General features: G+C 39.8%; 1 protein-coding gene across 1 annotated transcript in view; it reads left to right on the top strand.

The window, feature by feature from the left end:
* The window catches only part of PTPN4 (protein tyrosine phosphatase non-receptor type 4), a gene marked incomplete in the record, with an annotated part of 1,345,721 nt that overhangs the window by 757,217 nt on the left and 576,201 nt on the right, over positions 1 to 12,303 (top strand). The window contains 1 exon segment of the mRNA XM_053698088.1: positions 8,062 to 8,130. Within this exon segment, the coding sequence (XP_053554063.1) occupies positions 8,062 to 8,130 (69 nt within the window).

Below are 12,303 nucleotides of genomic sequence, written 5' to 3'. Positions count from 1 at the left end.
GGATGGTAAAGAGTATGTGGTGTTAGTTGTAGTTTTATTTCTTCTATCAAGAGTTTGTTATTTTAAAATAGTGCCGGTTTGTACTATTTACTCTGCAACAGAAAGTGATGAAGATTTCTGTTAAAAGAGGAGTATGATTTTAGCACCAGTAACTAAAATCCATTGCTGTTCCCACGCAGGACTGTTGAAACCAGAGAACTTCAGTTGGGGGGAACAGTTTGCAGGCTTATCTGCTTCAGATATAATCAGGCACTTTTCTAACAAGACACAGTACTGCTAGAAGACTGTCAGTTTTCCCTGAGGGGATAGGTAAGCCATTTTCTTAGACTCAGTTACAGAATTAAGGCTTATATCTTGGGCTCTATGCTGGTTGACACTATTGTGGGCTAAATCGAAGAAGAGTTTCTGAATTGTCTGCTTTGCAGTGTACTTCACCCTATCTGGTATTCCATACAGATAAGGTAGTTTTACGTACCAAGACTGGGTTTCTTCCAAAGGTGGTTTCCAATAGGAATATTAACCAGGAAATAGTTGTTCCTTCTCTGTGTCCGAATCCTGTTTCGAAGAAGGAACGTTTGTTACATAACCTAGATGTGGTTCGTGCTTTAAAATTCTATTTAGAAGCAACAAAGGATTTCAGACAGACATCTTCCTTGTTTGTCGTCTATTCTGGTAAGAGGAGAGGTCAGAAAGCTACTGCTACCTCTCTTTCCGTTTGGCTAAAGAGCATCATCCGATTAGCTTATGAGACTGCCGGACGGCAGCCTCCTGAACGAATTACAGCTCATTCTACTAGAGCTGTGGCTTCCACATGGGCCTTCAAGAATGAGGCTTCTGTTGAACAGATCTGTAAGGCAGCGACTTGGTCTTCTCTGCATACATTTGCCAAATTTTACAAATTCGATACTTATGTTTCTTCAGAGGCTATTTTTGGGAGAAAGGTTTTGCAAGCTGTGGTGCCTTCCGTTTAGGTTACCTGACTTGTTCCCTCCCTTCATCCGTGTCCTAAAGCTTTGGTATTGGTTCCCACAAGTAAGGATGAAGCCGTGGACCGGACACACCAATGTAGGAGAAAACAGAATTTATGTTTACCTGATAAATTTCTTTCTCCTACGGTGTGTCCGGTCCACGGCCCGCCCTGGCTTTTAGTCAGGTTTAAAAAATTTTATTTTTCTGTACACTACAGTCACTACGGCACCTTATAGTTTCTCCTTTTTCTCCTAACCGTCGGTCGAATGACTGGGGGGCGGAGCCAGAGGGGGGGCTATATGGACAGCTTTGCTGTGTGCTCTCTTTGCCATTTCCTGTAGGGAATGAGAATATCCCACAAGTAAGGATGAAGCCGTGGACCGGACACACCGTAGGAGAAAGAAATTTATCAGGTAAACATAAATTCTGTTTTTTAATTCGTGTAGTTTTGGTAAATATTGTTTTTAATATACACTTGCTGTGAATGGTGGAGTTTCTCTAAATACCACCCTGTGTTTTTCTTTGGATTTCACCTACTGTCTCCCTGGTGTTCTCGTAAGCTGTGGAGTACAGTTAGCTTGAAGCTTTGAAGTCCCAGCCTGCTTTTACTGCATCTAGAGGTGCTTTCAATTCTGTAAGTTCAATCATTTACATTATACCTGGCTCTCCTTGTCTATACGGTATTGGGCTATGGTTGTTTGTGTTTTATTCATATACAGACAAGGAGACGACTATTTGAAATGTCCCAGACCTGACACGATTGCAGTAGTCCAGCTCACTGTTCGTAGCCAGCAAAGTTCCAGCCTGTCTGAAAAGCACCATTGGGTGCATTACTCTTGTGAGTATATTTCCCACTATATTAATTTATATCATCTGTATTGGTGGTACTAGGCCATTGTGGCACCTCTGTTTCTCTTTCTCAAGAATAGGATTTTGTGGACTCTCACCACCATGAAAGAAATTAATTTATCAAGTAAGCATAGTTTTTTTTTTATTAGATATTTTTTGTGTGTGCCAGCACTAGACAACTAAGTTTTTTGTATTAGCACAGTGTACGCTACTAATGTACTAATTATTTTGAGGCACAAAAAATTCCCAGCTGTACGGAAGAACTATGGATTTTTCTTGAGTAATATAAGTATTCCACATCACTTGCATTTTTGTGCTCCAGTTCTAATCCAATTCTATACCATTACTTTCTCTAGTAAGGTGTATCCAGTCCACGGATCATCCATTACTTATGGGATATTCTCACTCCCAACAGGAAGTTGCAAGAGGACCCACAGCAAAGCTGTTATATAGCTCCTCCCCTCACTACCATATCCAGTCATTCTCTTGCAACTCTCAACGCGCATGGAGGTAGTAAGAGGAGAGTGGTGAAAAATAGTTAGTTTATTAACTTCAATCAAAAGTTTGTTATTTTAAATAGTACCGGAGTTGTGCTATTTTTTCTCAGGCAGAGATAGAAAAAGAATTTGCCTGAGTTTTCTATGATCTTAGCAGGTTGTAACTAAGATCCATTGCTGTTCTCACACATGTCTGAGGAGTGAGGTAACTTCAGAGGGAGAATGGCGTGCAGTTTATTCTGCTATCAGGTATGTGCAGTTATGATTTTTTCTAGGATTGGAAATGCTAGAAAATGCTGCTGAATCCTGATAAATGTAAGTTAAGCCTGAATACAGTGATTTAATAACGACTGGTATCATGCTTACTCTCAGGGGTAATACCCTTATAGATATGCTTTATAAAACGTTTGCTGGCATGTTTAATCGTTTTTTATATATGCTTGGTGATAAAACTTATTGGGGCCTAATTTTTTCCACATGGCTGGCTGTATTTTTGCCTAGAAACAGTTTCCTGAGGCTTTCCACTGTTGTAATATGAGTTGGAGGGGCCTATTTTAGCGCTTTTTTGCGCAGTTAAAATTACAGACTGAGACATCCAGTTTTCCTCAGGAGTCCCCTGAATGCTACAGGACATCTCTAAAGAGCCTAAAATCGTTTATTGGGGAAGGTAGGAGCTACAGTAAAGCTATGGCACTTTGCTGGGACTGTTAAAAAACGTCTGTCGTTTTTTTTTATCCATTTTTTGAACTAAGGGGTTAATCATCCATTTGCAAGTGGGTGCAATGCTCTGTTAGCCTATTACATACACTGTAAAAATTTTGTTTGTGTAACTGCCTTTTTTCATTGTTTTTCAAATTTTGAGAAAATTTGTTTCCCTTAAAGGCACAGTACCGTTTTTTTATATTGCTTGTTAACTTGAATTAAAGTGTTTCCCAAGCTTGCTAGTCTATAAACATGTCTGACATAGAGGAAACTCCTTGTTCATTATGTTTAAAGGCCATGGTGGAACCCCCTCTTAGAATGTGTACCAATTGTACTGATTTCACTCTAAGCAATAAAGATCATATTATGTCTTTAAAAAATTTATCACCAGAGGAATCTAACGAGGGGGAAGTTATGCCGACTAACTCTCCCCACGTGTCAGATTCTTTGACTCCCGCTCAAGGGACTCACGCTGAAATGGCGCCAAGTACATCAAGGGCACCCATAGCGTTTACTTTACAAGACATGGCGGCAGTCATGGATAATACACTGTCAGCGGTATTAGCCAGACTACCTGAATTTAGAGGAAAGCGAGATAACTCTGGAGTTAGACTAAATACAGAGCATACTGACGCTTTAAGAACCATGTCTGATACTGCCTCACAATATGCTGAAGCTGAAGAAGGAGAACTTCAGTCTGTGGGTGATGTTTCTGATTCAGGGAGAATCCCTGATTCTGATATTTCTACATTTAAATTTAAGCTTGAACACCTCTGCGTATTACTTAGAGGTTTTAGATGCTCTGAATGACTGTGACACAATTGCAGTGCCAGAGAAATTGTGTAGACTGGATAAATACTATGCAGTGCCGGTGTGTACTGATGTTTTTCCAATACCTAAAAGGTTTACAGAAATTATTAATAAGGAATGGGATAGACCAGGTGTGCCGTTCTATCCCCCTCTTATTTTTAGAAAAATGTTTCCGATAGACGCCACCACACGGGACTTATGGCAGACAGTCCCTAAGGTGGAGGGAGCAGTTTCTACTTTAGCAAAGCGTACTACTATCCCTGTCGAGGACAGTTGTGCTTTTTCAGATCCAATGGATAAAAAATTAGAAGGTTACCTTAAGAAAATATTTTGTCAACAAGGTTTTATCCTACAGCCCCTTGCATGCATTGCCCCTGTCACTGCTGCTGTGGCGTTCTGGTTTGAGTCTCTGGAAGAGGCCTTACAGGTAGCGACTCCATTGGATGACATACTTGGCAAACTTAGGGCACTTAAGCTAGCCAATTCTTTTGTCTCTGATGCCATTGTTCATTTAACTAAACTAACGGCTAAGAATTCTGGTTTTGCTATACAGGCGCGCAGAGCGCTATGGCTTAAATCATGGTCCGCTGACGTGACTTCAAAATCTAAGCTGCTTAACATTCCCTTCAAGGGGCAGACCTTATTCAGGCCTGGTTTGAAGGAGATTATTGCTGATATCACTGGGGGTAAAGGTCATGCCCTTCCTCAGGACAGGTCCAAATGCAGGGCCAAACAGTCTAATTTTCGTGCCTTTCGAAACTTCAAGGCAAGTGCAGCATCAACCTCCTCTAATGCAAGACAAGAGGGAACTGTTGCTCAGTCCAAAGCGGTCTGGAGGCCAAACCAGACCTGGAACAAAGGTAAGCAGGCTAAAAAACCTGCTGCTGCCTCTAAGACAGCATGAAGGAACGGCCCCCTGTCCAGTAACGGATCTAGTGGGGGGCAGACTTTCACTCTTTGCCCAGGCGTGGGCAAGAGATGTTCAGGATACCTGGGCGTTGGAAATTATATCCCAGGGGTATCTTCTGGACTTCAAAGCTTCTCCCCCCATAGGGAGATTTCACCTTTCACAATTATCTGCAAACCAGATAAAGAGAGAGGCACTCTTACACTGTGTAAGAGACCTTCTAGTTATGGGAGTGATCCATCCAGTTCCAAAAGAGGAACAGGGACAGGGTTTTTACTCAAATCTGTTTGTGGTTCCCAAGAAAGAGGGAACATTCAGACCAATTCTGGATCTAAAGATCTTAAACAAATTCCTCAGAGTTCCATCATTCAAGATGGAAACTATTCGTACCATCCTACCTATGATCCAGGAGGGTCAATATATGACTACAATGGATCTAAAGGATGCTTACCTTCACATTCCGATACACAAAGATCATCATCAGTTTCTCAGGTTTGCCTTTCTAGACAGGCATTACCAGTTTGTAGCTCTTCCCTTTGGATTAGCTACAGCCCCAAGAATCTTCACGAAGGTTCTAGGGTCCCTTCTGGCGGTTCTAAGGCCGCGGGGCATAGCAGTAGCCCCTTATTTAGACGACATCCTGATACAGGCGTCAAACTTCCAAATTGCCAGGTCTCATACAGACATAGTACTGGCATTTCTGAGGTCGCATGGGTGGAAAGTGAACGAGGAAAAGAGTTCTCTATCCCCACTCACAATAGTTTCCTTTCTAGGGACTCTGATAGATTCTGTAGAAATGAAAATTTATCTCGGGTCCATCTGTCCAAAGGTATGACCTTTCGCAGGCCAGATTGGACAATTGTAACAACAGATGCCAGCCTTCTAGGTTGGGGTGCAGTCTGGAACTCCCTGAAGGCTCTCCTTCCAATAAATATTCTGGAGCTAAGAGCGATATTCAATGCTCTTCAGGCTTGGCCTCAGTTGGCAACTCTGAGGTACATCAGATTTCAGTCGGACAACATCACGACTGTGGCTTACATCAACCATCAAGGGGGAACAAGAAGTTCCCAAGCGATGTTAGAAGTCTCAAGGATAATTCATTGGGCAGAGATACACTCTTGCCATCTATCAGCTATTCATATCCCAGGTGTAGAGAACTGGGAGGCGGATTTTCTAAGTCAACAGACTTTTCATCCGGGGGAGGGGAAACTCCATCCGGAGGTGTTTGCACAAGTGATTCATCGCTGGGGCAAACCAGAACTGGATCTCATGGCGTCTCGACAGAACGCCAAGCTTCCTTGTTACGGATCCAGGTCCAGGGACCCCAGGGCGACGCTGATAGACGCTCTAGCAGCGCCCTGATCTTTCAACCTGGCTTATGTGTTTCCACCGTTTCCTCTGCTCCCTCGTCTGATTGCCAAGATCAAGCAGGAGAGAGCATTGGTGATTCTAATAGCGCCTGCGTGGCCACGCAGGACCTGGTATGCAGATCTAGTGGGCATGTCATCATTGCCACCATGGACTCTGCCTCTGAGACAGGACCTTCTACTTCAGGGTCCTTTCCTCCATCCACATCTAATTTCTCTGAGACTGACTGCATGGAGATTGAACGCTTGATCAAAGCGTGGCTTCTCCGAGTCAGTCATTGATACCTTAATACAGGCACGAAAGCCTGTCACTAGGAGAATTTACCATAAGATATGGCGTAAATATCTTTATTGGTGCGAATCCAAGGGTTACTCATGGAGTAAGGTCAGGATTCCCAGGATATTATCTTTTCTCCAAGAAGGTTTGGAAAAGGGTTTGTCAGCTAGTTCCTTAAAGGGACAGACTTCTGCTCTGTCTATTCTTTTGCACAAGCGTCTGGCAGATATTCCAGACGTTCAGGCATTTTGTCAGGCTTTAGTCAGAATCAAGCCTGTGTTCAAACCTGTTGCTCCACCATGGAGCTTAAATTTGGTTCTTAAGGTTCTTCAAGGAGTTCCGTTTGAACCTCTTCATTCCATAGATATAAAGCTTTTATCTTGGAAAGTCCTTTTTTCTTCGGCTCGTAGAGTGTCTGAGCTATCTGCCTTACAATGTGATTCTCCTTATCTGATCTTTCCTTCTGATAAGGTAGTTCTACGTACCAAGCCTGGGTTTTTACCTAAGGTGGTATCTAACAGGAATATCAATCAAGAGATTGTTGTTCCATCCTTGTGTCCCAATCCTTCTTCAAAGAAGGAATGTTTATTACACAATCTGGATGTGGTTCGTGCCTTAAAGTTTTACTTACAAGCTACTAAAGATTTTCGACAAACATCTGCTTTGTTTGTTGTTTACTCTGGACAGAGGAGAGGTCAAAAGGCTTCGGCAACCTCTTTCTTTTTGGCTAAGAAGCATAATACGCTTAGCCTATGAGACTGCTGGACAGCAGCCCCCTGAAAGGATTACAGCTCATTCTACTAGAGCTGTGGCTTCCACTTGGGCCTTTAAAAATGAGGCTTCTGTTGAACAGATTTGCAAGGCGGCGACTTGGTCTTCGCTTCATACTTTTTCAAAATTCTACAAATTTGATACTTTTGCTTCTTCTGAGGCTATTTTTGGGAGAAAGGTTTTACAGGCAGTGGTACATTCCGTTTAAGTTCCTGCCTTGTCCCTCCCTTCATCCGTGTACTTTAGCTTTGGTATTGGTATCCCATAAGTAATGGATGATCAGTGGACTGGATACACCTTACTAGAGAAAACACAATTTATGCTTACCTGATAAATTTATTTCTCTAGTGGTGTATCCAGTCCACGGCCCGCCCTGTCATTTTAAGGCAGGTTATTTTTACATTTAAACTACAGTCACCACTGCACCCTATGGTTTCTCCTTTCTCTGCTTGTTTTCGGTCGAATGACTAGATATGGTAGTGAGGGGAGGAGCTATATTACAGCTTTGCTGTGGGTCCTCTTGCAACTTCCTGTTGGGAGTGAGAATATCCCATAAGTAATGGATGATCTGTGGACTGGATACACTACTAGAGAAATAAATTTATCAGGTAAGCATAAATTGTGTTTTTTTTTAGTGTAGGTGTTTGTTGAATGACGCAGAAGGTGCTCACTGAGCAAAAGATGTTTTCTCTATCATTAACTATTTTAACGTGTACTTCTGGTTGGCTGTGTCTCATTACATTTTAACAGTCTCTCTCCAGTCTTTTTTTGCCTTTTTTTTTTCGCACGATAGATTTTAAATATTTTCCTGGGCATTAAAAAGTGTTAAATTACAAAGAGGCAACATTTGGCTGTTTTATTAATAGTAGTTATTTATCCCTATTTTAATTGTTCTTTTTTGGTTTTTTTTAGTGGAAGGACTGAGGTCCAGTCTGTGCAATATGGAAAGGAAAAAGCAAACAAAGACAGGGTATTTGCTAGGTAAGCTGCTGTTTATGGTGTTATTAATGAAGAAGGTTTATTCATAAATGGCTGCTACATTTATTTTGTAACATTTTTAATGATACCTTATTTAAAGTGACATGAAACCCTAACATTTTCTTTCATAATTCAGATAGAGCATATGATTTTTAACACCTTTCCAATTTACTTCCATTATCTAATTCACTTTGTTCTCTTGGTATCCTTTATTGAAAAGTACAATACTTTGCAAAATTATTAGACCCATTGGTCAAAAATCGTAATTTTCATATTCTTAATAGTGTTGATTTTTTTTTGTTTTTTTTTTGTAACAATTTCTTTTTATATTGGCAATATCTGATGATTTGATGCAATAGTACTAAATATTTGGTAAACTAACAAATGTATATGTTTTTACAGATGGGTAAACAAAATGTCGGTCAAATTGTCAGCCTGTTGAAGGCAAAAAACATGACACGGTACAAGACTGCTAACATTGTAGGTATATCGCGTCTACAAAGAATAGTAGTAAAAAATGGATTGTGGGAATAATTTGCATAACGGAAGTGCACTTGCCTTCGACATCGTGTTACTACACCAAGAACTGACAGAAGAATTCAAGATATCTGCACTCAAAATTGGAAAATGCCTCTGAGTCTTGAATAAACACTTGAAAAGGAAGAAAATACCAAGAGCACTACCTTGGTATTTATTTGAACCTTATAATCCCCCAATATTAAACCTTGGTTACTAGTCAAAGGTCAAAGGTGCTATGTATATTTAAGAAAATTGCAAACTGAAAATGATGGGGGGAAAAACCCCATCAAGGATACATCTATTTAGCACTCTGGGTTCATATTGATTTTGAACTATACGCGTTTGTTCAAATTGCAGTATGATTTGTTTGGTGCAACATCTTGATTAAACACATTCAGGATGCAATCTTCAATGTATTTGAGAGAACTGTTCAGCGATGATTAGCTGAAACTCGAAAACCGTCCCCACAATCCATTATTTACTTAATATTCTTTTCAGAACTACGTAATACACATAAAATTTCAGCAATCCTGTTCTGCAACATGTTTTTTTACTTCAACAGGCTGACAATTAGACAGACTTTCTTTAACGAACAGTAACTTTGTTTACCCATCTATAAAAAAAATATTAGTTTGTTATTTTACCAAATATTATCATACTATAACATCAAAGTTCACATAAAAATGTATTGTCAATAAAACATGGAATAAGAAATGGTTACAAAACTAAAAAAATAATCAACACTATTAGGAATAAATATGAAATTAATATCAAAATTTAAATTTTCTTCTACTAGATACGACGAGTCTACAGATTCATCTTTTACTTGTGGGATATCCTCCTGCTAACAGGAAGTGGCAAAGAGCACCACAGCAGAGCTGTCTATATAGCTCCTCCCTTGACTCCACCCCCCAGTCATTCTCTTTGCCTATACTAAGTAATAGGAAGGGTAAAGTGAAAGAGGTGATAAAATGTTAGTTTTTATTTTCTGCAAGCAAGACTTTTTTATTTTAAATGGTACCGGTGAGTGCTATTTTTCCCCATGCAGCAGATGGATAAGGATTTCTACCTGGAGACTGATGATCTTAGCAGTTGTTACTAAGATCCAGAGTAGTTCCCACAGAATGGCTGAGGAGTACTTAAGAAACTTCAGTGTGAGGAACGTTTTTCATGCTACAAGCATTGAGGTATGTTCAGTCATTTTTTTCTGGAGAGACTGTGTTATTTCAGAATTGGCTGACAGTATCCCCATGAGGGAAAGGTAAACAGTAATCCTAATGTATAGAGAGGGGTATTACTGGACCTGTATATTGGGCTGTAAAAAATGGTTGACACTGATAACATGATGTTTGTGGGCAAACGATTATATGTTGGGAGGTAAATTAACGTTTTCATTTCTTTCATGTAATTAGCAAGAGTCCATGAGCTAGTGACGTATGGGATATACATTCCTACCAGGAGGGGCAAAGTTTCCCAAACCTCAAAATGCCTATAAATACACCCCTCACCACACCCACAATTCAGTTTTTACAAACTTTGCCTCCGATGGAGGTGGTGAAGTAAGTTTGTGCTAGATTCTACATTGATATGCGCTCCGCAGCAAGTTGGAGCCCGGTTTTCCTCTCAGCGTGCAGTGAATGTCAGAGGGATGTGAGGAGAGTATTGCCTATTTGAATGCAGTGATCTCCTTCTACGGGGTCTATTTCATAGGTTCTCTGTTATCGGTCGTAGAGATTCATCTCTTACCTCCCTTTTCAGATCGACGATATACTCTTATATATACCATTACCTCTGCTGATTCTCGTTTCAGTACTGGTTTGGCTTTCTACAAACATGTAGATGAGTGTCCTGGGGTAAGTAAATCTTATTTTCTGTGACACTCTAAGCTATGGTTGGGCACTTTGTTTATAAAGTTCTAAATATATGTATTCAAACATTTATTTGCCTTGACTCAGAATGTTCAACTTTCCTTATTTTTCAGACAGTCAGTTTCATATTTGGGATAATGCATTTGATTTAATCATTTTTTCTTACCTTCAAAAAATTTGACTCTTTTTCCCTGTGGGCTGTTAGGCTCGCGGGGGCTGAAAATGCTTCATTTTATTGCGTCATTCTTGGCGCGGACTTTTTTGGCGCAAAAATTCTTTTCCGTTTCCGGCGTCATACGTGTCGCCGGAAGTTGCGTCATTTTTTGACGTTATTTTGCGCCAAAAATGTCGGTGTTCCGGATGTGGCGTCATTTTTGGCGCCAAAAGCATTTAGGCGCCAAATAATGTGGGCGTCTTATTTGGCGCTAAAAAATCTGGGCGTCGCTTTTGTCTCCACATTATTTAAGTCTCATTTTTCATTGCTTCTGGTTGCTAGAAGCTTGTTCTTTGGCATTTTTTCCCATTCCTGAAACTGTCATTTAAGGAATTTGATCAATTTTGCTTTATATGTTGTTTTTTCTCTTACATATTGCAAGATGTCTCACGTTGCATCTGAGTCAGAAGATACTACAGGAAAATCGCTGTCTAGTGCTGGATCTACCAAAGCTAAGTGTATCTGCTGTAAACTTTTGGTAGCTATTCCTCCAGCTGTTGTTTGTATTGATTGTCATGACAAACTTGTTAATGCAGATAATATTTCCTTTAGTAAAGTACCATTGCCTGTTGCAGTTCCTTCAACATCTAAGGTGCAGAATGTTCCTGATAACATAAGAGATTTTGTTTCTGAATCCATAAAGAAGGCTATGTCTGTTATTTCTCCTTCTAGTAAACGTAAAAAATCTTTTAAAACTTCTCTCCCTACAGATGAATTTTTAAATGAACATCATCATTCTGATTCTGATGACTCTTCTGGTTCAGAGGATTCTGTCTCAGAGGTTGATGCTGATAAATCTTCATATTTATTTAAAATGGAATTTATTCGTTCTTTACTTAAAGAAGTTCTAATTGCTTTAGAAATAGAGGATTCTGGTCCTCTTGATCCTAATTCTAAACGTTTGGATAAGGTATTTAAATCTCCTGTGGTTATTCCAGAAGTTTTTCCTGTTCCTAATGCTATTTCTGCAGTAATTTCCAAAGAATGGGATAAATTGGGTAATTCATTTACTCCTTCTAAACGTTTTAAGCAATTATATCCTGTGCCGTCTGACAGATTAGAATTTTGGGACAAAATCCCTAAAGTTGATGGGGCTATTTCTACCCTTGCTAAACGTACTACTATTCCTACGTCAGATGGTACTTCGTTTAAGGATCCTTTAGATAGGAAAATTGAATCCTTTCTAAGAAAAGCTCATCTGTGTTCAGGTAATCTTCTTAGACCTGCTATATCTTTGGCTGATGTTGCTGCAGCTTCAACCTTTTGGTTGGAAACTTTAGCGCAACAAGTAACACATCATGATTCTCATGATATTATTATTCTTCTTCAGCATGCTAATAATTTTATCTGTGATGCCATCTTTGATATTATCAGAGTTGATGTCAGGTTTATGTCTCTAGCTATTTTAGCTAGAAGAACTTTATGGCTTAAGACTTGGAATGCTGATATGGCTTCTAAATCAACTCTACTTTCCATTTCTTTCCAGGGTAACAAATTATTTGGTTCTCAGTTGGATTCTATTATTTCAACTGTTACTGGTGGGAAAGGAACTTTTTTACCACAGGATAAAAAATC

The sequence above is a fragment of the Bombina bombina genome, chromosome 1 (assembly GCF_027579735.1).
Source record: "Bombina bombina isolate aBomBom1 chromosome 1, aBomBom1.pri, whole genome shotgun sequence".
Classification (NCBI taxonomy): Eukaryota; Metazoa; Chordata; class Amphibia; order Anura; family Bombinatoridae; genus Bombina; species Bombina bombina.
The sequence above is the reverse complement of the archived record's forward strand: the minus strand, read 5'-3'. Positions and strand labels throughout refer to the sequence as shown.